This window comes from Chiloscyllium plagiosum, unplaced genomic scaffold (assembly GCF_037043375.1).
Source record: "Chiloscyllium plagiosum isolate Xiang-an unplaced genomic scaffold, Cpla_swu_hap1 HiC_scaffold_42, whole genome shotgun sequence".
In the NCBI taxonomy this organism is placed as follows: Eukaryota; Metazoa; Chordata; class Chondrichthyes; order Orectolobiformes; family Hemiscylliidae; genus Chiloscyllium; species Chiloscyllium plagiosum.
Genome location: NW_028270180.1, coordinates 8060769 through 8083745, shown reverse-complemented (window position 1 = coordinate 8083745; position 22977 = coordinate 8060769). Strand labels below are relative to the sequence as shown.

Genomic DNA, 22977 nt, shown 5'->3' with positions numbered 1-22977 from the left:
CTGTTCTCTACTGTGTTTCCTGTTGTGTTCTCTTACTGTGTGTCCGTTTGTTTTTTTCTCTACTTGTTTGCCTTGTTGTCTTGCTCTACTTTTGTTCTCTTTTGCTTCTTCGCATCCCCCCCCCCATCCCCCCTACTCTTCCCCCCCCATCCCCCTACTCTTCCCCCCCCCATCCCCCCTACTCTTCCCCCCCCATCCCCCTACTCTTCCCCCCCCATCCCCCCTACTCTTCCCCCCCATCCCCCCTACTCTTCCCCCCCACCATCCCCCCTACTCTTCCCCCCACCATCCCCCCTACTCTCCCCCCCATCCCCCCTACTCTCCCCCCCATCCCCCCTACTCTTCTCCCCCATCCCCCCTACTCTTCCCCCCCCCCATCCCCCCTACTCTTCCCCCCCCCCATCCCCCCTACTCTTCCCCCCCCCCATCCCCCCTACTCTTCCCCCCCACATCCCCCCTACTCTTCCCCCCCATCCCCCCATCCCCCCTACTCTTCCCCCCCACCATCCCCCCTACTCTTCGCCCCCACCATCCCCCCTACTCTTCCCCCCCACCATCCCCCATCCCCCCTACTCTTCCCCCCCATCCCCCCATCCCCCCTACTCTTCCCCCCCCCCATCCCCCCTACTCTTCCCCCCCACCATCCCCCCTACTCTCCCCCCCCCCATCCCCCCTACTCTCCCCCCCCCCATCCCCCCTACTCTCCCCCCCATCCCCCCTACTCTCCCCCCCCATCCCCCCTACTCTCCCCCCCATCCCCCCTACTCTCCCCCCCCCATCCCCCCTACTCTCCCCCCCCATCCCCCCTACTCTCCCCCCCCATCCCCCCTACTCTCCCCCCCCCCATCCCCCCTACTCTCCCCCCCCATCCCCCCTACTCTCCCCCCCACCCCCCCCCCATCCCCCCTACTCTCCCCCCCATCCCCCCCTACTCTCCCCCCCCCCATCCCCCCTACTCTCCCCCCCTCCCCCCTACTCTCCCCCCCTTCCACCCTACTCTCCCCCCCATCCCCCCTACTCTTCCCCCCCCCCCATCCCCCCTATTCTCCCCCCCCCCAATCCCCCCTACTCTCCCCCCCCCATCCCCCCTACTCTCCCCCCCCATCCCCCCCCCATCCCTCCCTACTCCCCCCCCCATCCCTCCCTACTCTCCCCCCCCCCCCCCCATCCCTCCCTACTCCCCCCCCATCCCTCCCTACTCCCCCCCCCCATCCCTCCCTACTCCCCTCCCCCCCCATCCCTCCCTACTCCCCCCCCATCCCTCCCTACTCCCCCCCCATCCCTCCCTACTCCCCCCCCATCCCTCCCTACTCCCCCCACCCCATCCCTCCCTACTCCCCCCCCCCCCATCCCTCCCTACTCCCCCCCCATCCCTCCCTACTCCCCCCCCATCCCTCCCTACTCCCCCCCCCATCCCTCCCTACTCCCCCCCCCATCCCTCCCTACTCCCCCCCATCCCTCCCTACTCCCCCCCCATCCCTCCCTACTCCCCCCCCATCCCTCCCTACTCCCCCCCATCCCTCCCTACTCCCCCCCCATCCCTCCCTACTCCCCCACCCCCCATCCCTCCCTACTCCCCCACCCCCCATCCCTCCCTACTCCCCCACCCCCCATCCCTCCCTACTCCCCTCCCCCCATCTCTCCCTACTCCCCCCATCTCTCCCTACTCCCCCCATCTCTCCCTACTCCCCCCCCCCATCCCTCCCTACTCCCCCCCCCCCCATCCCTCCCTACTCCCCCCCCATCCCTCCCTACTCCCCCCCCATCCCTCCTTACTCCCCCCATCCCTCCTTACTCCCCCCCCATCCCTCCCTACTCCCCCCACCCCATCCCTCCCTACTCCCCCCCCATCCCTCCCTACTCCCCCCCCCCCCCCATCCCTCCCTACTACTCCCCCCCCCCCCCCCCATCCCTCCCTACTCCCCCCATCCCTCCCTACTCCCCCCCCATCCCTCCCTACTCCCCCCCCCATCCCTCCCTACTCCCCCCCCATCCCTCCCTACTCCCCCCCCATCCCTCCCTACTCCCCCCCATCCCTCCCTACTCCCCCCCCCCCCCCATCCCTCCCTACTCCCCCCCATCCCTCCCTACTCTCCCCCCCATCCCTCCCTACTCTCCCCCCCATCCCTCCCTACTCTCCCCCCCCCCATCCCTCCCTACTCCCCCCCCATCCCTCCCTACTCCCCCCCCATCCCTCCCTACTCCCCCCCCCCCCCAATCCCTCCCTACTCCCCCCCCCATCCCTCCCTACTCCCCCCCCATCCCTCCCTACTCCCCCCCCATCCCTCCCTACTCCCCCCCCCATCCCTCCCTACTCCCCCCCCCATCCCTCCCTACTCCCCCCCCATCCCTCCCTACTCCCCCCCCATCCCTCCCTACTCCCCCCCATCCCTCCCTACTCCCCCCCATCCCTCCCTACTCCCCCCCCCCCCCCAATCCCTCCCTACTCTTCCCCCCCAATCCCTCCCTACTCTCCCCCCCATCCCTCCCTACTCCCCCCCCATCCCTCCCTATTCCCCCCCCCCCATCCCTCCCTACTCCCCCCCATCCCTCCCTACTCCCCCCCCCCCCATCCCTCCCTACTCCCCCCCCCCCCCATCCCTCCCTACTCCCCCTCCCCATCCCTCCCTACTCCCCCCCCCCATCCCTCCCTACTCCCCCCCCCCCCATCCCTCCCTACTCCCCCCCCCCCTCCCCATTCCCCCCCTACTCCCCCACCGCCCTTCACTCCCCCAACCCCCCATTCCTCCACCTTCCTCCACCCCCAATCCCCCTACTCCTCCATCCCCATCTCCCCCACCCCTCCATCCCCATCTCCCCCACCCCTCCATCCCCATCTCCCCCACCCCTCCATCCCCATCTCCCCTACCCCTCCATCCCCATCTCCCCCACCCCCATCCCAATCTCCCCCACCCCCCAATACTAAAATACTAACCCACTTATCATATTAAACTGCAAAAGCGAATCTGCCATATTGTGTTTTAACATTTTAATAAATAATATTTTAGGGTATGCAGACTGTGGAGAGACTGTGCACGTAGAGTCATCCGGACACATCAAAAGCTATCGTGGATCTCCACAAGGGGCCACTCTTACATAGATGAGGATGATGGTCATCATTTCCTTGCGAAGAAAATGCTTGTTGACCTGGAGGTAACATTCCTCTCTTTGGCCCAGTGTCTGTTTTTAGCCTCCATGAATGCCATATTCCTTTCTGCATGGGAGGTGTTATATTTGTGTTTTCCATTGAATTTTTTGTCATCAATTTCTGTCATAACTTCCAAGTTGAGGGAATAATTTGGCAAAATGAACAGTAATGTCTTCAGTGAACAAAGTTTGAAAATCACACAACACCAGGTTGTGGTCCAACAGATTTAATTGGAAGCATACTAGCTTTTGGAGCACTGCTTCTTCATCAGGTGGTTGGTCCCACAACCACCTGATGAAGGAGCGTCGCTCCGAAAACTAGTGTGCATCCAATTAAACTTGTTGGACCACAACCTGGTGTTGTGTGATTTTCAACTTTGTACATCCCAGTCCAACACCAGCATCTGTAAATCATGTCTTCAGTGAAGCATTTGAATCAGTTATATTTTTCGCAAAATTGTGACAGATATCTTTATTTCGCCTCATTGATGTTGAACCACAATCACCAAATTTATTGAGGTCAATTTTCCAAGTTAGCAGTGAAGTAAGGAGGACGAAATGTAATATTTGTGCTAATTTGGTTGTTAGTTCTAATAACAGAACCAATGCCACACAAAAGTTTCCCGCATAGAATTCTATATCCATTGATGGTATGTGGGCACTGCTGGCAGAGCCATCATTTATTGCCGATCAATGACTGCCGTCAAGAAGTTGCAGTAATCTACCTTTTTAAACGACAGTCCTCTTTCCAAGCCCCACAGTGCTGTTAGGAATGGAGGTCCGTGGATTTTGATGTCATGACATTTGAAGGCACAATGACATCTATTCCAAATCAGGATGATACGTAGCCTGAGGGGGAACTTGCAGGTATCCCCATACATACGCTCCCCTCATCCCATTGTGATTGCAGCTAAGTAAGGTGTTATCGAAGGAACCTTGGTAAATTATTGCAGTGCATCTTATAAATGGCACACCTTGCTGCCGCCCAGTTGATGGTGGTGGAGGAAGTGAATGTTGAAGGTGGTGAATAGGGTGCTACTCACGCTGGCTACGTTGGAGAGGTGATGGCGTCGTTAGACTCTTAATTCAGAAACCCAGGCAATGTTACGGGGACCTGGGTTCGAATCCCACCATGTCAGATGCTGGAATTCAAATTTTGATTTTTAAAATCTCTGGAATTAAGATTATGGTGACCATGAATCCATTGTCAATTGTCAGACAAAGCCATCTGGTTCACTAATGTACTTTAGGATAGTGTTAAACTACTTAAGTGTTATTGTAGTTGCAGCTAACCAGGCTAATGGAGACCATTCAGTCACACTTCTACTTGTATCATGTAGATGGTGGCACGGTGGTGTCAGGATTTGAGTTACCTGTTGAAGCATGCCCAACCTCTGACCTGCTGTTATAGGTGCAATGGTTGGTTCAGTTCAGTTTCTGCTGAACTTACATTCTGCTGAGAATGGTTATAGGATTCATGTTGTTGTGGAATGATATATTCTGTGATTAAGATGTAGATGTATTTTAAAAACGTCATCTCACTTTAATACCTCACTGTCAGAGGCCAGTCAGAATTTAGTTGTTGGAGGTGAAAAGGTTTACAGATTGCAAGGAGTTTATCATTTCTTGCTCACAGAACATAAACAGCACGTTTTCTATATAACATCTCCATTTTGAAAAGTAATTAACACCCTCAATGAAAATCACTGAACTCAGTAACACCTTTAGAATTTTTGGCCTTCCCTGTTTCAAATTCAGATTATTTCCATATTGCAAGTTGTTATGACACTGGGTAAACACTCCTGCTTAATTTAACCCAGCAACACAGAAAAGATTCATCCCGTGCAATAATCTGTGAAAATTTGAGAGACCAAGAACTATTTAGAGTAAAACTTAACAACTTTATTCTCTGTTATACTTTAAGAAATAATTAAGTAACAACTGTTTAAATCTCCTTCCTCTAACCTATCTTTTATCTTCCCTTCTAGAATACTAGTCCAATAAAACCCCCTGATTAAGATTTACCAAAAGTTCAAGTTTTCAAAACCAGCCAGCTATCAGATCTTCTGTTTGGATCTTCCTGTGTCATCTTTGATTCTTCATAGGGATTATGTATCACAGGTCACTGATTGATAAAGGAACCTTTAAGCGAGCTATTTTCTTGGGCAGTCTCTACATGCTGGTGGTGTGGCAGTTTTCCTCCCAACTGTTCAATTTTCCCTGGTTTGGCTCCCCCCCCCCCCGCATTGGATTGTGTCATTGGCTTTTAAGATTGTCAATATACTCAATTCAAACTTGATTGGAATTTGGTATTTTTCGGGGTATAATTTAAACTGATTGGCCTAATTCGAATCTGTTTTTGTCTCTAGGCAACCAGCTACCCCAGCAGCTGGACTACATGTTACATTGTATCTTATTCAGAACACTTGGTGCTGTCAGGTAGTTCTGCTAGCTTTTAACTCTCTTAAAGATACTGTACACCCATATCTTCATAACATGGTGTATTGTCTCAAATCCGGCTGTCTAAAAATTGGCAATGTTGGAAAGCCGTTCAAAAGCAGCCATGATTGAATTTCAGTTATTATTAGTTGAGCAAAGTAGCTGGCTGGCTTTGAGTCTGTTGTATTCGTGGTCTGAATGATCCTTGACCCATTCTGACAGTATATTGCTTGACCCAAAACTGGCAAGATTTGAAATCCAGCACAGACTTTGTCCTGAAGTGGGTGGTTTGAGGACATTTTACCCGTACTTACCCTGCTAAAATAAAAGCATTTTGAGTTACTGTTGTGTCTTTCAGTTGTGTTCATAAACTAGTTCTGTCTGGATAGGTGAAAGTGAGGACTGCAGATGCTGGAGATTAGAGTCGAGAGTGTGGAGCTGGAAAAGCACAGCAGGTCAGGCAGCATCCAAGGAGCAGGAAAATCGATGCTTCGGGCAAAAGCCCTTCATCAGGAAGGGCTGATGAAGAGCTTTTGCCCAAAACACTCCCGTTTGGATAGTATGGTTTATTGATTCTCTGACTGTCTTTCTCTCTCTCTCCCTTGAATAGGAAGTGTATGTGCTGCCAGAGACAGTACTTTATATGGCTGGCACTGATACCTTCAGTGCACAGAGTTCTAGCAGGCGGAAGAAAGGTGAAATACAGTTCTTTGAATATAAAGGTTTTTAAAATTATTTTTTGTATTTAAAATAAAATTTTAAGTTAAGCAGTATAAATAACATGCTTGTTTTAATTGAATTATCAATTAATTTGTATTAAGATCTGTGACTTGATCAATTGCCCTCATTTATTTTAATGGAAACTTTAATTGGGGTTCTAGTTTACATTCCATGTGACATTTCTGTCACCGTTTTCCATCTAACTCTTTAACATTTCCTTCTCTTCCCTTCTCCCTCATATTTAACAAGCTTCCCCTCAAACACACTTGCTCTATTTGCCTTAGCTATTCCTTATGTTGATGAGTTTTTCAGGTTTTCACCATCCCCTGGGGTTTGATCTTAAAGACTAATGGCAATTCTTTTTTCAATGCAATGTTAGACGTTGAGTATCTCACTCCCAATAATACCCATTTACTCAATCCAATGCTTGCAGAGCTGTGTTTCCTCACAATTTTATTCATGGGATGATAGTACTAGACAAAAATAAAGAATCCCATGTTGTAAGAAGTCTCATTAATGCACTCTCTAAAGTTACGCCTAATAAAAGCCAAGAAATTAAACCTTGAAAATAATTGCTTAAAATCTGTCTTCACGCTTCCAAACCAAGTTGGAGCAGCACGATGGCTCAGTGATTAGCACTGCTGCCTCACAATGCTGGGGACCTGGCTCCAAGTCCAGCCTTGTGTGGCTGTCTGTGTGGAGTTTGCACATTTCTCTCTGAGTGCTCTGGTTTCCTCCCAAAGGATTGGTCATGGGGAATACAGGGTTAGAGGGATAGGGACTAGGTCTGGGTGGGATGCTTTTCGGAGGATCGGTGTGGACTCAATGGTCCGAATGGCCTGCTTCCACAGCGTTGGGATTCTGTGATTCTAGATGTGTGTCTGTTTATGATTTATGGCAGTTTCTAGCTATTGGATCCTTTTACGGTTCATTTATAATTCTCCCTGCTTTCTTATATAAGTATAATGTCAAATAGTTTAGTTGTTACTTTCACTGCCATTTGCTACTGTCTGTTTTGTTTTGTGTGATCATGAATATATATATATTATACTGATACTTTTCTTACCTTCTTTTTGACTTTGTCTCAGAGAGAAGGGATGGGTTGTCAAAGAGAAGCAAAGCAGCAGAAATGGCAGCAAAATTGGAAAAGCTATTGCCTTTGGAGTGCAAAACGTTGGGGGTCAGTTCCCCTGGAATTGTCTGTAAGTGCCATCTCTTGTGAGTATCTTATAGCCTGACATTTGTGTGATTGAACAAGGTGAGTTGGACGAGAATGAAACTTTGAACAGAATCAACATCAAAATCCTTATTTGGGGGAAAAAAATAAAATTTAATCTGCATCATTCTCCTTTGTGTGAGGGATCTGCTGTAATGTCAGTCACACTCTTTGTTCCTGCACTTGTATGTTTTGTCCGCATTGAGAGTATTTCCCTCCATCTGGGAGCCACACTGTAGTAAAGATGAACAGGCATGTGGGTGTGAAACAGATTAAACATAGGACCAGCGAGGAGATACTTCAGTTCAATTGAAGAAACTGGGACTGCCCTTAGAAGGTTGAGAGGAGACCTGTTGGGGATATTCTTGAGCATGGAAGAGAAATCGAAAACCAGAGACAAAAAAATTAAAGTGAATAGTAAAGAACAAAAGGAGATGAGAGGAAACACAGTCAGAAATAAGTGGAAAATCTCAGCAGGTCTGGCAGGATCTAAGAAGAGAAATCAGAGTTAACATTTCAGGTCGAGTCACCCTTCCTCAGAACTGATGGTAGATCGGAAAAAGTTGTTTTTTATGGAGAAGTTTGGTACGGGGGATGGGGGTACCTAGTAAACGATAAGTGGAGCTAGGGCCCAAAAAAAGAGAAAGGAGTGGATAATGATCAGCCTACACGAATGAGGACAATGGGTAGCTAATAATAGGTGGTGTATAATAGCAGACCATGTGATAACAAATCCTGGTGTGTGGGGCTGGGGTAAGGAGATGGGAGAAGGTGCCTCATTCCCTAAAATTGTTGAACCTGATATTGAGTCCAGAAGGTTGGAGAGTTCCAAAAATGAGGTGGTGTTCTTCTAGTTTATGCTGAGCTTCGCTGGAGCACTGCAGCAAGCCTGAGACAGAGATGTTGCCCAGGGAACAAGGTGGTGTGTTGAAGTGGCAGGCCCAAGTGTTTGGGCCCTTGGATACTGAGGAGGGAGGAATTAAATGGGCAGGTGTTACACCTGCAGTCGTAGGGGAAGGTATCGGGCTGTGGGTAGGCATTAATTGTGAAGGTCGAGTGGACCACGGTGTCCCGCAGGAACAGTCCTTGGTTGTAGAAGGCTGACAAGAACTGGGAGGGTGTGATGGTGGAAACTGGAAGCAAGATTGATAAATCTTTTCAATTCAAGGATCCCATAGATGCTCATTCCAATCACTACAGTGTGGCTTTCAAAATGGGATTGGGTAATTATCTGTAGGGTGGAAAGTTGGCAGGTAAATGGAGAAAGGGTGAGGGAGTGGGACTGACTGAGTTGCTTTGCAGAGTGCTGTTATGGACAAGCTGGGCTGAATGGCCTCCTCCTGAGCTGCACCCATTCATATGTGTCAAGAAAGTGAATGCCATCTTGCGGTTCAGTTGTTGGGAGTGGCAAATGAACTGAATCTGACCCTGTCCTGCCAACATGCTTGTGCATTTTTTAAGCAGAAATTTCAAGTTTGCCCTTCAGTGATGAGTTCCTAAGCTAATTGTTGTTACAACATGGTTTGCTGAACTGTCCACCAAACTTCACACCTTTCAATGGGAAACGATGGTGCATGTTTTATCAAACATATATTAGTTTGTTGTGTAAACTGTGTTGAAATTTTATGATCTGCAATAAAACCTCCTGCACTTTGGAGTTTTGAAAGCCTTGAGCTTGTCTAATCTGCTTGTTTGCGAAAATGACTTGGACCCATAGCAATGCTGAATGTAAAATCCAGGACTTATCCTTGGTCTAATCATACTTGTTGCATAATTTGAATGTTTGACTAGACAATATTTACAACTTTGTATTCTGGTGGAAGGTACAGATTGTCCACTGCATTGCCTCAAGGAGACAAAGAGTTTCAATAAATTGCAACTTGTGGTCATTATCCATTCTGATGCTCAGTAAACCGGCTGCGTAATTGCAGTGGAAATGTGGAACTGCATTCGGTATGGCAGCAATAGCATGTCATAATTGGTTATCTGACATTTGAGCACAAGCACATGGTTTTAATACACATCTCACCCGATTCTGATCTGTAAAAGGTTAAGTTTTCAGTTGTGCTGTCCAGTCTTTCATGGAGTAATTTCTCAACAGTTAAGTAACTTTTCAGCCCAATGCTGACAAACCATCTGTGGATATTTCCCTCAAACTGGACTCCAACACGATAATCTCTCTAACTCGGAAAGTCTGGTCCATTCCCTTGTGTTCTCTAACTTGAGGTGGGAAACGTGACGTTCTGTTTATTTTATGCTATTCAGTTTCACAGCCCAACTTAAACACAATCGCCTTCTATATGTGTGTTTGGGACAAGCTGTCAAAGTGCCGAACCATGTTGCTGACATTTATAAAAGGGATATGCTATTAGACAAAGTAATTGAACATTTTATGAAATTTCAGCCAAGTAAAGGCAATTTGTGGAATTTGAAGTATTTTGAGGTGTAAAATGGGTTATGCCAGTAATATTCTTGAAAATTCAATACTTAGGATTAAATGTCCGTAATAATATCTTATAAATACATTGTCCATTGTATTGCCTGTGCTCAGTTGATGCACACATGTTTTTTGTGTGAAAAGTTGGCAACAGAGATTTCAGAAACCTAGTGGTTAGACCTTACATTTTATATCATTGTTTATACACAGGGTTTCCATTCTAAATGTTTACACAGGCAGTTTCAATGCTAAACATTGACATAAAAGCATGACCAAAGGTTGATCTTTTCGCTAAAGAAAATACTTTATTGCCTCAGTTTTTGTGACTTTGAATTTATCGCCTGGTTAATAATTTGTTTTTTCAGACACTCCTATGGGATGTGGCACACAGAGACCTCTTGAGGTGGAAGATGGAATTGCAGGGTTTGTTCTGCTCCTGCCCAAAATTGATGGAGTGACAGTCAAACGCTTTCACTTGTCGAACAAAGATTTGAACAATAACGTGTTTGATCAAAAAAAACTCCAAGAGGCAGGCAAGTTTTCTCTCTGACCACCCTTGTCCACCGTTGGGATAAAGCTAAAATCCTGTACGAAACATTCAGACCTTATTCAATTTTTTGCACACAAAGGGAATTGAGGTTTTGTGGGATCTGGTGAGAGGGTGAAGTTGAGATGGAAGAATGCCAATGATTGTATTGAATAGCCGAATAGGCTCGAATGGCTGTATGACCAATGCCTGCTCCTTTTTAATTATCATGGGTTAAATTGAGGTTTAGAGATATTTTATGCTTCAGGGATGGTTTCTATATTTGAAGTGCTGTTAACAAACAACATGGATTTTGTTACAAGTCAATAATTGAACAGTTGACAAGGAAATACAACTTTTTAAAATTAAAAAGTACTTGAGAATTTAGTTTTGGACGTCCTGACTAGCTAATAAACTTTGTCTTAAGAATTATTTTCAGTCAACCTGTCCTGACATGTTATGACGCACCTCTGGGGCAGGTGGGACTTGAAGCCAGATCTTCTGGCACAGAGGTAGAGACACTGTCACCTGAGGTTTTGACTGCTGCTAAGATCTGCTGAGTTTGCCCAGCTTTCTCTGTGCTTATTTTGGATTCCTACACCACAAGAGTCCCTGAGAGCACTGTCTAATTTGACAATAATTAAATGTGCTGAATCCATTGGATTCTGTTTCTTGATGAGGGACTTTGATTGTTGCTTGGTAACTGGAAATTGACTTTAGTTTGTAAGCCAGCAGCTCCAGCTTTAGTGAGTACACCTGTACTGTCTTTTATCATGCTGGGTTAGCTGAAGGTTGGGCTCATTACTTCATTGAAGAATTTGCAATTGCAATGCACTTGTAAATATAAGAACATTAAATGATGTAGGTGTAGGTCACACAGCCTGAGCTTGTTCTGCTGTTCAGTAAGATCCTGGCTGAGCTTTGCACTCACCAGATCCCCACAATTCTTCAATCCCCTTTTAGTGCACAAAAATGATCACTCCGTTTTGAATATACTCAATGGCTGAGCAGCTAAACAGATAGTTTACAATCCACAGAGTGAGAAAGTTTCTTCTTATCACAGGGCTGATCCCCGTATCCTTTTGACTATGATGTACAACTCCAAGATGTGAAAATTTTAGGCTTTGTTTTTGGTAAAAGGAGTCACGGGAACCCGTAGGAATAAACAATTAGGATCTGGAATGCACTGCCAGAGAGTGTGGTGGAAGCGGCTAAAATTGAGGTCTTCAAAGAGGAATTGGGTTATTACCCGAATGGGGGGGACTTGCAAAGTTATGTGCAAGAGGTGGAGAAGTGAGACTAGGTGAGTTATTCTTACAGAGAAGGGCTGAATGGCCTCACTATGCTTCAACCATTCAACTATTCATCTTTGTCAATGTTTGCCAAAGCATTTATTGATTTTTAATCTTCAATTTATGTTGTGAACTTTTCAAAAAGTGTGTAATTTTTTTGCAGTTAATAAAGCATATTACATCTTGTTCTATGCTACTACAAGATTTTAGATTCTCATCATTAAACTTGTAATTTAGTGTTTGAACTGTTGTTACATTTTGCTCACTGTATACATGAGCTTAGTGTGCATGCTTTATTCCCACAGTGGGTGGTTGGAAGGGAAAGAGACTAATATTGGAATATTTAGGCTGCTTTGGATCCACTGTGACTGCAGCAAGTCATCCATCATTGAAATGAGGCTTCTATTTCCTGCCAGCATAGCTCGTGAAGCTCTTCACAAGGAACTTTCACAGCAAGAGTATTTCCAAATAAAGATGTTACAGTTTAAACACAGAAGGCATGTTGTTGCTAAAAGCAAAAAGTCCTGGGATGGAAGTTGGCTTTAGCAATGGACGTAAAGACTTAAAAGATTTGTTGACTGTACGTCCGATAGCTAGCAGGCGGTTGTAAATTTTGACTACATCAATTTTGAGTACAATCCATGCAGCACAGTAAAATGGAGGAAAAGATAGTAAATGAATTTAGAATTGCGAAATATTATCTGTTAAGTATACACCTCCAAAGGAAGAAGCAAGAGCTGGTTTGTCTTCTATATAGGTTTGTTTATTTACAGTACTGTGTACTGAGTAAGTGCAGACTGCTTTTCCCTCCACACACCAGCACCCTCCCAGTTGGAATTGGATTCTTGTATTTTTAGTCAGCTGGTTTGAATGTTTTTTGATATGTTTCTGTGGGTGTCATATCTTGAAGTGTGACACTACCAATGTGCTACAAGACCCCAGGTAAACTGCTGTTTCTATGTGCAACCTATGTTTTCTAAGTTGGTATCAGCTGCTCATATGTGCTTAATGGACACAGCATTTGCAGCATGAGCATTATCTTTTATTTAAATAAAGTCCAAGGTTGACCTGGACATGCTGCTTGTTGCTGTACTTACCCTGAGTATTGTAACAAATACTCCTTTCAAATTTTCACTTGTTGAACTCTGTATTACTTCTCGAACAAAGCTCCAAGCCATTTCTCTATGAAGTGGTGTCCAGGGATTGGATCAATGGAGATGAGTCACAGGCCATCAGAAAGCATGATGGTAGAGGCCAGTATGGTTTAGTGTCCTGCTTCAGGATATGATGCCACAGAGGCATATCAAAACACATTCAAACCAGTTGATTAAAAAGAAAAGAATCCAACTCCAGCTGGGAGGATATTGGTGTTTGGAGGGAAAAGCGGTCTGCAACTATGATGTAATTAAAAGCACACCCCTTTTGTGGGTTTCCAAGGCAGGCTCATGTACTGGCGTTTGAGAGTAGGTGCTGCTTTAGGCTGACTCCCACCTGACCTCTGTGTGTTGCGTTTTAAGCAAAGGGTGCAGTTAGGAGCACAGCTGTTGCTGACTTTTTGACCCTACTCTGGGTATTGGAGCTCATTATATAGCCTGCTTTTTGCCATTGCTGCTGTGATCGGTCAACTCAGCTCGGATCACTGAATGAACAACTACTTTGGTTCACATCGGTATAGAGAAATTCGGATGCATCATTTTATAGCAAGCTTGTTTAATAACTGACCATCTTTCACATCCTTTTGCAACGAGTAGTTACTCATAACCCTAAAGGGTCAATTACAACAAATCAACTATGATATCCCTGTTGCAAAAATTGTTCCTATGTCTGATTTCCATTCATAATACATTTAAATGGATCTAATTGTATTTGCAACTCAGAGAGTGATAGTCAGTAGTATTGCAGAGCAAAATTTTGTAAAGACTCTGTATAATAAGTGCTGGTGATTGAATGTCTAGCCCATTTACAGGATTTTGTCAGACTTAATGTGAAAACTCCAATTTGTTAGCAAGCTCTTTTGATTTGCCTTCCAGACATTGCACAGACTGGCTCATGACCTTATGGGGCCTGTATTTTGTTTCCTGCCTAGATGGCAAGTTGAAGGCATCTTGCTTTTTGCTCTTTTGGCTGCTGTTAAATGTATTAAGTGGAATATTTGGACAGTCTTAAATTAATCTCCAGGGTCTGCTTTATCAAGTTCCATCCACTCCACAACTGAGTTGGCAGTCTAGACTTGTAATGTAATCAAGTATTTTGACAAACAAGGTAAAAGTGCTTCACCAGTCCTCTTGGGTTATTGATTACAGAATCCTTGCAGTGTAGAAAGAGGCCATTTGGCCCATTTACTCTGTGCTGACTCTCCAAATGAGCAAATCAATTAATACCAAACCCTACAAGCTGGCATGTTCTTCATTTCCAGATGACTGTCTAATTCCCTTTTAAGTGCTTCAGTCTCCACCACACACTCAGACAGTGCCAGATCTTAACCACTTGCAATGGGAAACCACTTCATATAATTTTTGCTTCTTTTGGAATTACGTTAAATCTGTGCCTTCTCATTCCCTGATTCTTTTAGTACTGTGAACGGCTTCTACTTCCTAACCCTGTCCTGACCCTTCATGTTTTGAATATCTTCTTGGCTGTCTGTTCTCTCAGGAATATAATCCTTACCTCTCCAATCTATCTTCATTGGAAACGTTAGTGTTGATCGTTTTGCACCCTTTTCCATGCTTTCTTGTCCTTCCTAAAGCCTAGACTGGACACACTAACTAGCTGAGGCCCAACCAATGTTTTATACAACTTCAACGTAACCTCTTTGTTCTTGTACCTTTTGCTTTCATTAATTGTTTTCTCAACCTGTACTGTCATGTTCAAAGACCGACATAGATGCATCCAGATCAGGCTTGTGGCTTTAACAGCTAGGTATCAGTGAACTGCTTTTGGGAAGGTCTTTGGGAAACATGTTGTTGCTTTATATCAGTAAATTACTTTTTACTTTTGTTTGCATGTTGCTGGCGTGGGGAACGTTGCAATTTGTATCCATCTTCCATAACTGGAGTTCTGAGAAAGGATCACTGGACCAAAACGTTAACTCTGATTTCTCTCCACAGATGCTGCCAGACCTGCTGAGCTTTCTCCTGCAATTTCTGTTTTTGTTTCTGATTTTCAGCATCTGTAGTTCTTTTGGTTTTTATATTTTTTGAAATATTAAGATGAGAGCAATGGGAGCTGGGATGAAAGAAGAGTTGAGGTCCAGAGGGGATCAGCCGTGATTTATTTCAAAGTTAGGAAGGTGTGATGTTAAGGTCATAATGTGCTCTTGATTTTGCCACTCTTGTTCTTTTATGTGGTAATATCGGAAGGATTTGGAGGCATCCTGCTTTTCAGTGGAGGAGTTGTTTTATAGGCAGAAATGAATGCCATTTAGAGTCATAGAGATGTACAGCACGTAAACAGAACCTTTGATCCAAATTGTTCATGCCGACCAGATATCCTAAGCTAATCTAGTCCCATTTGCCAGCACTTGGCCCATATCCCTCTAAACCCTTCCTATTCATGTACCCATCCAGATGCCTTTTAAATGCTGTAATTGTAACAGCATCCACCACTTTCTCTGGCAGCTTATTCCATACAATGAAGTTGCATAGTTTCTTAATGTTTTACTGCTTTCCCTTTCTTTTTAAATGCGATTTGGTATCTGATCTGTTACCACTGGATGGTGCTGCATTAACGCTTCGTGTTGTATTGTTCTGTGCCTAAACTGAGAATTATTGCATAGGATTTATAGTGAAACTCTGAGAAAGATTCAATCAACATTAAAGTTTGTTTCAGTGTACTGGTCCATTACAATGCTTTCCACGAGCAAAGTTTAGGGACTAGAATGAGTTTAGTGATATTGCTCTGTGATTTTGTTGGGATTTTGGTTTGTAGAAACCTTTGTGTCAAATTGACTCCCATGAAAGTTGTTGACAGCTTCTTGGCTGTCATAGAAGGGAAAATAAATATTGCATTTGTATAGGGCTTCATCGCATCTTTTAAAACCTTTTTCACAAATGATGAATAGCTTTGAAGTGTAGTCATGGTTACGTAACGCATTCACAGCCAGTTGGAATCTTATCTGTAAAGGATAAAAAGTGGAGTCTGTATTGCTGTATCTAGTGTAATGAAATGAAAAGAAAGTGTATGCTAATAGTGTCTTCAAACTGCATGTAAATGAGCCAAAACTAGCATCTTTTAATTTGATACAAAAACATAATGAGTTCCCTGGTGGAAATAATTCCAGATTTGCTTTTACTGTTGGATATGCCTATAAGAAAATCTCATCCCATACCCAGGGCACATTGAGGATGTGTAGGGACAGCTTTATTACTCTTTCTTTCCTCTCTCAGGTCTTCAGGATAACCCTGACTTGCGTGTTGTCTTCCTGTTTGGATACAACACCTTTAAACCCGCAGCTGCAGACTTCATTCAGCGTCTCACAAAGCCATTCAATGTGAACAACACTATTGTTATTGGGGGACACATTGACCAAGTGGTTTCGCCTAGTTCTGAAAGGTAGGTGCCCATACGAATGAGTCTTTATCCGGACATGTACCTTGTTAACACTGGGGAGAAATGCTTCTGTGCTTTCTTCCCACATTTAATTCATTCCACGACTCTGAATGATTTATCTGTCCATCAAGCTGGCTCCCTGCAGTATAATTAAGCTGTCCTCTACCACGTTGCCATGTAACTGTATGCTCCTGGATTGCAGTAAAAAATTGCAAATCAGTTCCCCCTAAAGCCCAGAGGTAAATGCACCACTTGACGTGTTAGTGAGCCCTGGAGACAAAGGAAATCTTGGATCTATTCCATGTTGTGTGCTGAACTAGTTGTTCTTGGGGAGGAAGGTTACTCATTGTCTTCGGCAGAGACGGAGGTAAAATCATCAAGGATTCCGGTGTTATTTCACGAGCTATTGTTAGAAGTACATTTCTGCACAGAGGGAAAACTGAGAAAGTAGTTAACAAGGCACACAAAATCCTTGACTTCATAATTAGAGGTGTGGAGTATAAAAGCAAAGAAGTTATAGTGAATCTTTATAAACCATTGATGTGTTCTCAATTAAAGTATTGCATCCAATTTGGGCCCCACACCTAAAGGAGGATATGGATGTTTTAGAAAGAATGCAGAAATGATTGTCGAGAATCATTCCAGGCATTATGGCCTTCACTTACATGAATTTGTTGGAGAAGCTGGAGTTTGATTAGATTGGATTAGATTCCCTACAATGTGGAAACAGGCCCTTCGACCCAACCAGTCCACACTGACCCTACGAAGAGTAACCCACCCTATGACTAATACACCTAGCACTATGGGCAATTTAGCATGGCCAATTCACCTGACCTGCACACCTTTGGACTGTGGGAGGAAACCGGAGCACCCAGAGGAAACTCATGCAGACACAGGGAGAATGTGCAAACGAGTTGTTCTAATTAAAGAAGAGAAGGTCAAAATTAAATTTAAAGAGACATGTTCAAAGTTCTTCCAAAGTTGGCAAAGAGAGAAACTTCCTATTGATGGTAGGGTCATGACTCAGAGGTTAAAGATTTTGAGCATTCGGCAAAAGGATCAAAGTTGGCATGAGAGTAAAGCTGTTTACCTATCAATTGGTTACAAACTGAAGCACACTGTCAGAAGCATTGGAGTCTGATTCTTTCACAACTTTAAAAAAAAAATTGGGAAAACGTCTGAAGTGAAGAAACCTGCAGAGAATGGAATTGCCTAAATTGCTGTTGTGGAGAGCTGGCGTGCCCTCGATGTCCCAAATGGTCCCCTGTTCTATAACCATTTTATATGTGATGATTGGATGAGGTAGTTTAGCAGAAATATAAGAAATTTCAAGTCCTTAGCATCTGCAGCAAGTGAAATACATTGTTTCAAAAATATGATTAAAATAGGTTAGATGTCATACAAGGAGAAGTACTGATTAAGAACTTCCTTAAATCACTATCCTGGTCATTCAATTGAAACAATCTTTGCAAGTGACCAAATTTTGGGAATTTGATCGACTATCTATGTTCCCTTTCAGCTCTCAATGATTTGATGTAGCAATCTTACAACATTGACAGTCTCATGAAGTTAAAGATGAGTTAATGCATAATACCAAATATATTGGAAAACCACTTTATTTATTGACAGAAAAAGTAAAATGTAATGCTGATTCTGGAAATCCAAAACCAAGATAAAAGCCTTTAGATATACAGGGCAGGTCAGTCAGCATCATTCTGGAGAGAAGCACAGTTAATATTTCACATTGATAAACGTTCAGAATTTTTATATACATTTTTCTTTAATCACATAATTCAAATCTCCTGTGATGCTTTGACAATAGTTGTAGTAGGACAGGGGCTATTGCACATGCACAAAAGTGCAAGCCATTCTGCGCCAGCAACATCTCATCAGGTTAAGATAGTCATACAGTCATTCAGCACAGAAACAGATCGTTGTTTGACATGGACTATAATTCCCAGCTAAACTAGTCCCCCCCTGCCTGTTTCTGGCCCATAACCCTCCAAATCTTTCTTATTCATGTACTTCTCCAAGTGTCTGTCAAATGTTGCAATTGTGCTCACATCTACCACTTCCTCAGGATGTTCATTCCATACATTACCCTGTGTGTAAAAGGTGTGCCCCTCATATCTTATAAAATCTCCCTCGTCTCATCTTGAAAATGTGCCCCGTCATATTGAAATCCCCCATCCTAGGGAAAAGATACATGCCATTAACCCTATCTATAACCCTCATGATTTTAAAGACTTCTTTACGGTCACCTCTCAACTTCCTACTCTCCAGTGAAATAAGTTCCAGCCTCTCCAGCCTTTCTTTATAACTCAAACTTTTCATATCTGGCAGCATCCTGATAAATCTCTTCTGAGCCCTCTCCACCTTAATAATGTCCTTCCTATATTAGTGACTTTTATTTGCAGCAGGAGCAGCTGAGAGAATCCCATAGTGTCTATAAAAACAGACAAAGAGTGATGCTACTGCTGTCACATCCAAAGCTTGATGTATGCAGAGTGATGGCATTGTTCCTGGTATTTCTTTACTGTCTAAGCTGAGTGAAAAATGTTCCATGTGTATACAGGAGCAGTCCTTGAATGTAGGTGCAATAGAGAGTTCAGTATTTGGAATGATTGCTTTGGCACAGTTTAAAGAATTGGGTTTAATTGTTTTGGTGTATTTATGTGACTGTTCCTGTCAGTCAGGATGAATGTGTCTACTTTGTGTTCTCTTGATTAAAGTGATAATCTGCCCTTGTCTGCTCACCAGTAAGTCATCATCATTAAAAAAAAAGACTTCACTGTGTTTTGACTCTCATCTTGGAGGAGGAAAGCCCTAATGGCATTTGTTTCAGTACAAAGTGTTTTCCCATCCAGCCTTTATCATTTCAAAAGGTATGTTCCTCATTTCATGTGGGTGGTGCCATCATCATTTTTAATATCAAATGCCAATTAGAGAGTAAAATGAGTCAGCACTGTGAAAACCAGGAACTCCCAGTTGATGAAACAAATTGTACAGTACACAACTAGGTAAGCAGCTAGTCAAAGATATGAAGGATCAAAGAGAGGTAAAACATGGAGGATAAATTACTGTCTTACTAATAAGCAGCGAAGTCTATTTCTCTTCCTAATTAGAAATCCACTAACTAAATCGCCTAAGAAGTTCCACATTTCGGATATGTTCGAGTGATTTTGTTCACAGGTTGTTAATCATTGGAGAGTCATGCTTTGGGTTTATTTTAGTTTCTAGCCCACCTGGGCTCAGCTGTAAATGTTTTTCTTTTCATCCAATTTACAAATTCGACAGAATTAACACCCACTGAGAGAAGGAAAGCACTTAATTATAATTCAATCCTCTTACCTGTCCATTCCTGAGGTGACTAAATTAAACAAGTAACTTAAACCATAAAATGGTTCTTAAAGCTGTCTTCTGCCACCTGATTTGTTCTTGTGAATTTTATGTTGATTTGAGGTGAGAGATGTTCAGAGGAATGAGTTGTTAAATTTTAGGAAAAGCAGGTCGTAATTAATTACTGTCAAATTGGGTATAATTTAGATTCAGATAGTTCTCCCTCTTTTCCCGAAACAATGTGTCTTCGTCCTAACCCTAAAAGAGTCACAGTTGTTTCACTAGTGGGCGTTATCCATTCAGGATGGTTTTGCACTTTAAATTGAGGGGTGATAGACATAGGACAGATATCAGAGGTAGTTTCTTTACTCAGAGAGTAGTAGGAGCGTGGAACACTCTGCCTGCAACAGTAGTAGACTTGCCAACTTTAAATTTAAAATGGTCATTGGATAAACATGTGGATGAAAATGGAATCGTGTAGGTTAGATTTGCTTCAGATTGGTTCCACAGGTTGGCGCAACATCGTGGGCCGAAAGACCTGTACTGCTCTAATATTCTGTGACAACCTTGTTTTAAGATGGACTTTTGCAGTTAGCAGAAAAGACACTTTCATCCCTTAATTCAGGTGTGATTCTAATTCTGATCTCAGAGGTGAAAGGCTCCCAATCTAAGCCATAGCAGTCCTTTGCTCCCATATTATTTCTGTAAACGTGCCATTTCCCATAAGCTTCATTTTGGAAATAGTGATGTATAAGCACTTAGACATTACAGAGCTATTTTACATTCTTGTGCTTTAAGGGGCAAATATTCATCCTATTCTGTTCAATTGAAAATTATTCCTGTTGCCTAGAAACTGACTGACTGACAGCAATCTTTCACAATCAATGTTTTACTTTCATTCCCCCCACCCCATCCCCCCCAAAATAAACCTTTCTAGTATCGACGTACAGTACATGTACGGTTTTGTTGGCCTATCATTAAGTGGAAGATCGATCCAGGCAGCATCAATCCTCCTGGATGAGGATGTAGAGACACCCAAGAGTGCTGAAGCAGCGATGCAACGTCTCAAAGCGGCCAACATACCCGAGGTCAACACAGTAGGCTTCATGTTTGCCTGCATCGGACGGGGTCAGAACTATTACTCCAACAAGGAAAACGTGGAAGCAGATGCCTTCAGGAAGCAGTTTCCTGGCATTCCATTATTCGGTTTCTTTGGAAATGGAGAGATTGGCTGTGATCGCATTGTGACTGAAAACTTCTCCCTGAGGGAGTGTGGCAACTCTTTAGATGGCGATGAGTTGCTTCATGGATACACTACAGTGATCGCGCTTGTCCATTTGGGACCTGTGAAATAAAAAAACAAAAAAAACTCTTCAAGAGGCTCGAAAATTGGGCCCATGGTATACAAAGATGCATACCTATTGTAGGATTGTCTCCATTGTTTTGAAGCAACATTGTTCTAATGGACTAAGCAAATTTGCAGAGTGGGTTCATATAATTTGGGCTCTGATGGCACTGTCTATGTTAAAGTTGCACCTGCTGTAGACGTGTGACAACCTTTCTGAACAGGAGGGGGCTGATTAAAAGTAAATGGGCTCATGTTTGAGCTAAGTGATCGACCCAAACAATTCTCTTGTGTCTCAATAGAACAGGAGGTGAAACTGGGCTTTTGGGTGTCATCAATTTAATTGATTCATAGCTTTTTGACATGATTTTGATTTTGCTTTTTATTTCACACTGGAATGCAGAACTAATCATGAATAAACAAGCAATTTTTCTAGTGATCTTTCCCTTGTAATTTTTAAAAATTTGTAATCTTTTGTGACTTAAACCAAAGGGTTCAGCAGGATTTTAACTGCTGTGACTAGGAAAATCTTGAACTTTCTGGATTGTTCCAATAAATCTCTTGGTTGAGTTTCTATTGTGATCATTGTTAATGCTTGGGTAAAGAGTAACAGTGGTGAAAACTGGAATGCAGGAAGCATGCACATACCCAACGATGAGATTCGTAAAGAAAAGAGAGACTTGCATCTGCAGAGCACCTTTTCACAATATTTGGCCATCCAAAAATGTTTTAGGGCTAATGAGGTACATTTGCAGTATGGTCGATGCTGTAATGTTGGAAACGTGTTAGCCAATTTCTGAACAGCAAGCTCCCAATAGAAGACAATTTGCTCCAGTTACATTGGCTGAGGGTGAAACATTGGCTGTAGCACAAGGAAAACTACTCTTTGAATGCTATCATGGGATCTTTTGCAACTACCTGAGTAGTTGTCTCAGTTGAACATCCTTTAAGTGACAGTATATGACTTGTACTTGAGTGCCACCCTCCATTTTATGCACCGCTCTCTGGAGTGAAGCTTGAGCCCATGTCTTTCTGACTCAGAGGTGGGAGTTCTAACCACTGAACTGTACTGATACTATCTCAACTTACTTTCTGGAAACCGCCCACTGGTACATTTGAAGGTTTTGCCCTTCCCTGAAATGGGCGTAGAAGAGAACGTTTTTGGGTTCTCTTTGAGCTGTCATTAGTGAGATATATAAATGAAGTGATTAATGTAGGCAGCATCAAACAAAACATTACATAGCAAGTGCAGTCCCTCTCTCCACATTCGAATCCAGGTTTAACAATGAGGATGGACTGTGTGGAAAGAGTGGGAATCAGGTGGAAGTGGGATGCAGTGGAACCTTTAACAGATAAGTTGTATAACCTGGAGCCGAGGGATTTATCATTTTAAAGGTCTTCAATGATCTGATTTTTTTTTAAAATGAAAATGTACAAACCACCTTCCCCATTCCACCTCTGCTCTCCAAGCTGAAGATTTTAAAATGAACTAATTCTATCAGCCTTTTTATGATTGTGTAGCAGGAGACTCTCGGTGGGGGGGACAGACCAAAAGTGCATCAGCGATGTCCTGGAAATCCCTGAGAAGTTTGAACATCCCCACAGACTCCCGTGGGTCCCTGTCTTCTGACTGACCAAAAGTGTTATTCTTTACTCTTTCATGGAATTTGGGCGTCACCGGCAAGCGCAATGTTTGTTACTCATCCCTAGTTATCCTTGAACTGAGTGGTTTACCTAAACGTTTAAGAAGGCAGTTAAGAATTGTCTGCGTGGGTTTCCTCCCACAGTCCAAAGATGTGCATGATAGGTGAATTGGCCATGTTAAATTGCCCGTAGTGTAAGGTGCATTAGTCAGAGAGAAATGGGTCTGGATGGGTTACTGTTCAGAGGATCGGTGTGGACTGGTTGGGCCGCAGGGCCTGTTTCCACACTGTAGGAAATCTGAAAAAAGAATGAGCCGTGTTGCTG

At 43.8% G+C, this 22977-nt stretch overlaps 1 protein-coding gene across 1 annotated transcript in view; it reads left to right on the top strand.

Moving 5' to 3' along the window:
* The window catches only part of fbxo22 (F-box protein 22), a 22666-nt gene extending 1083 nt beyond the window's left edge, over positions 1-21583 (top strand). Inside the window, exons 2-7 of the mRNA XM_087982017.1 lie at positions 3009-3153; positions 6197-6281; positions 7395-7508; positions 10325-10492; positions 16163-16328; positions 20602-21583. Coding sequence (XP_087838143.1) covers positions 3009-3153; positions 6197-6281; positions 7395-7508; positions 10325-10492; positions 16163-16328; positions 20602-21019 — 1096 coding nt within the window. The 3' untranslated portion in view covers positions 21020-21583. The remainder of the gene's footprint in view (positions 1-3008; positions 3154-6196; positions 6282-7394; positions 7509-10324; positions 10493-16162; positions 16329-20601) is intronic.
* The last annotated feature ends 1394 nt before the right edge of the window (positions 21584-22977 follow it).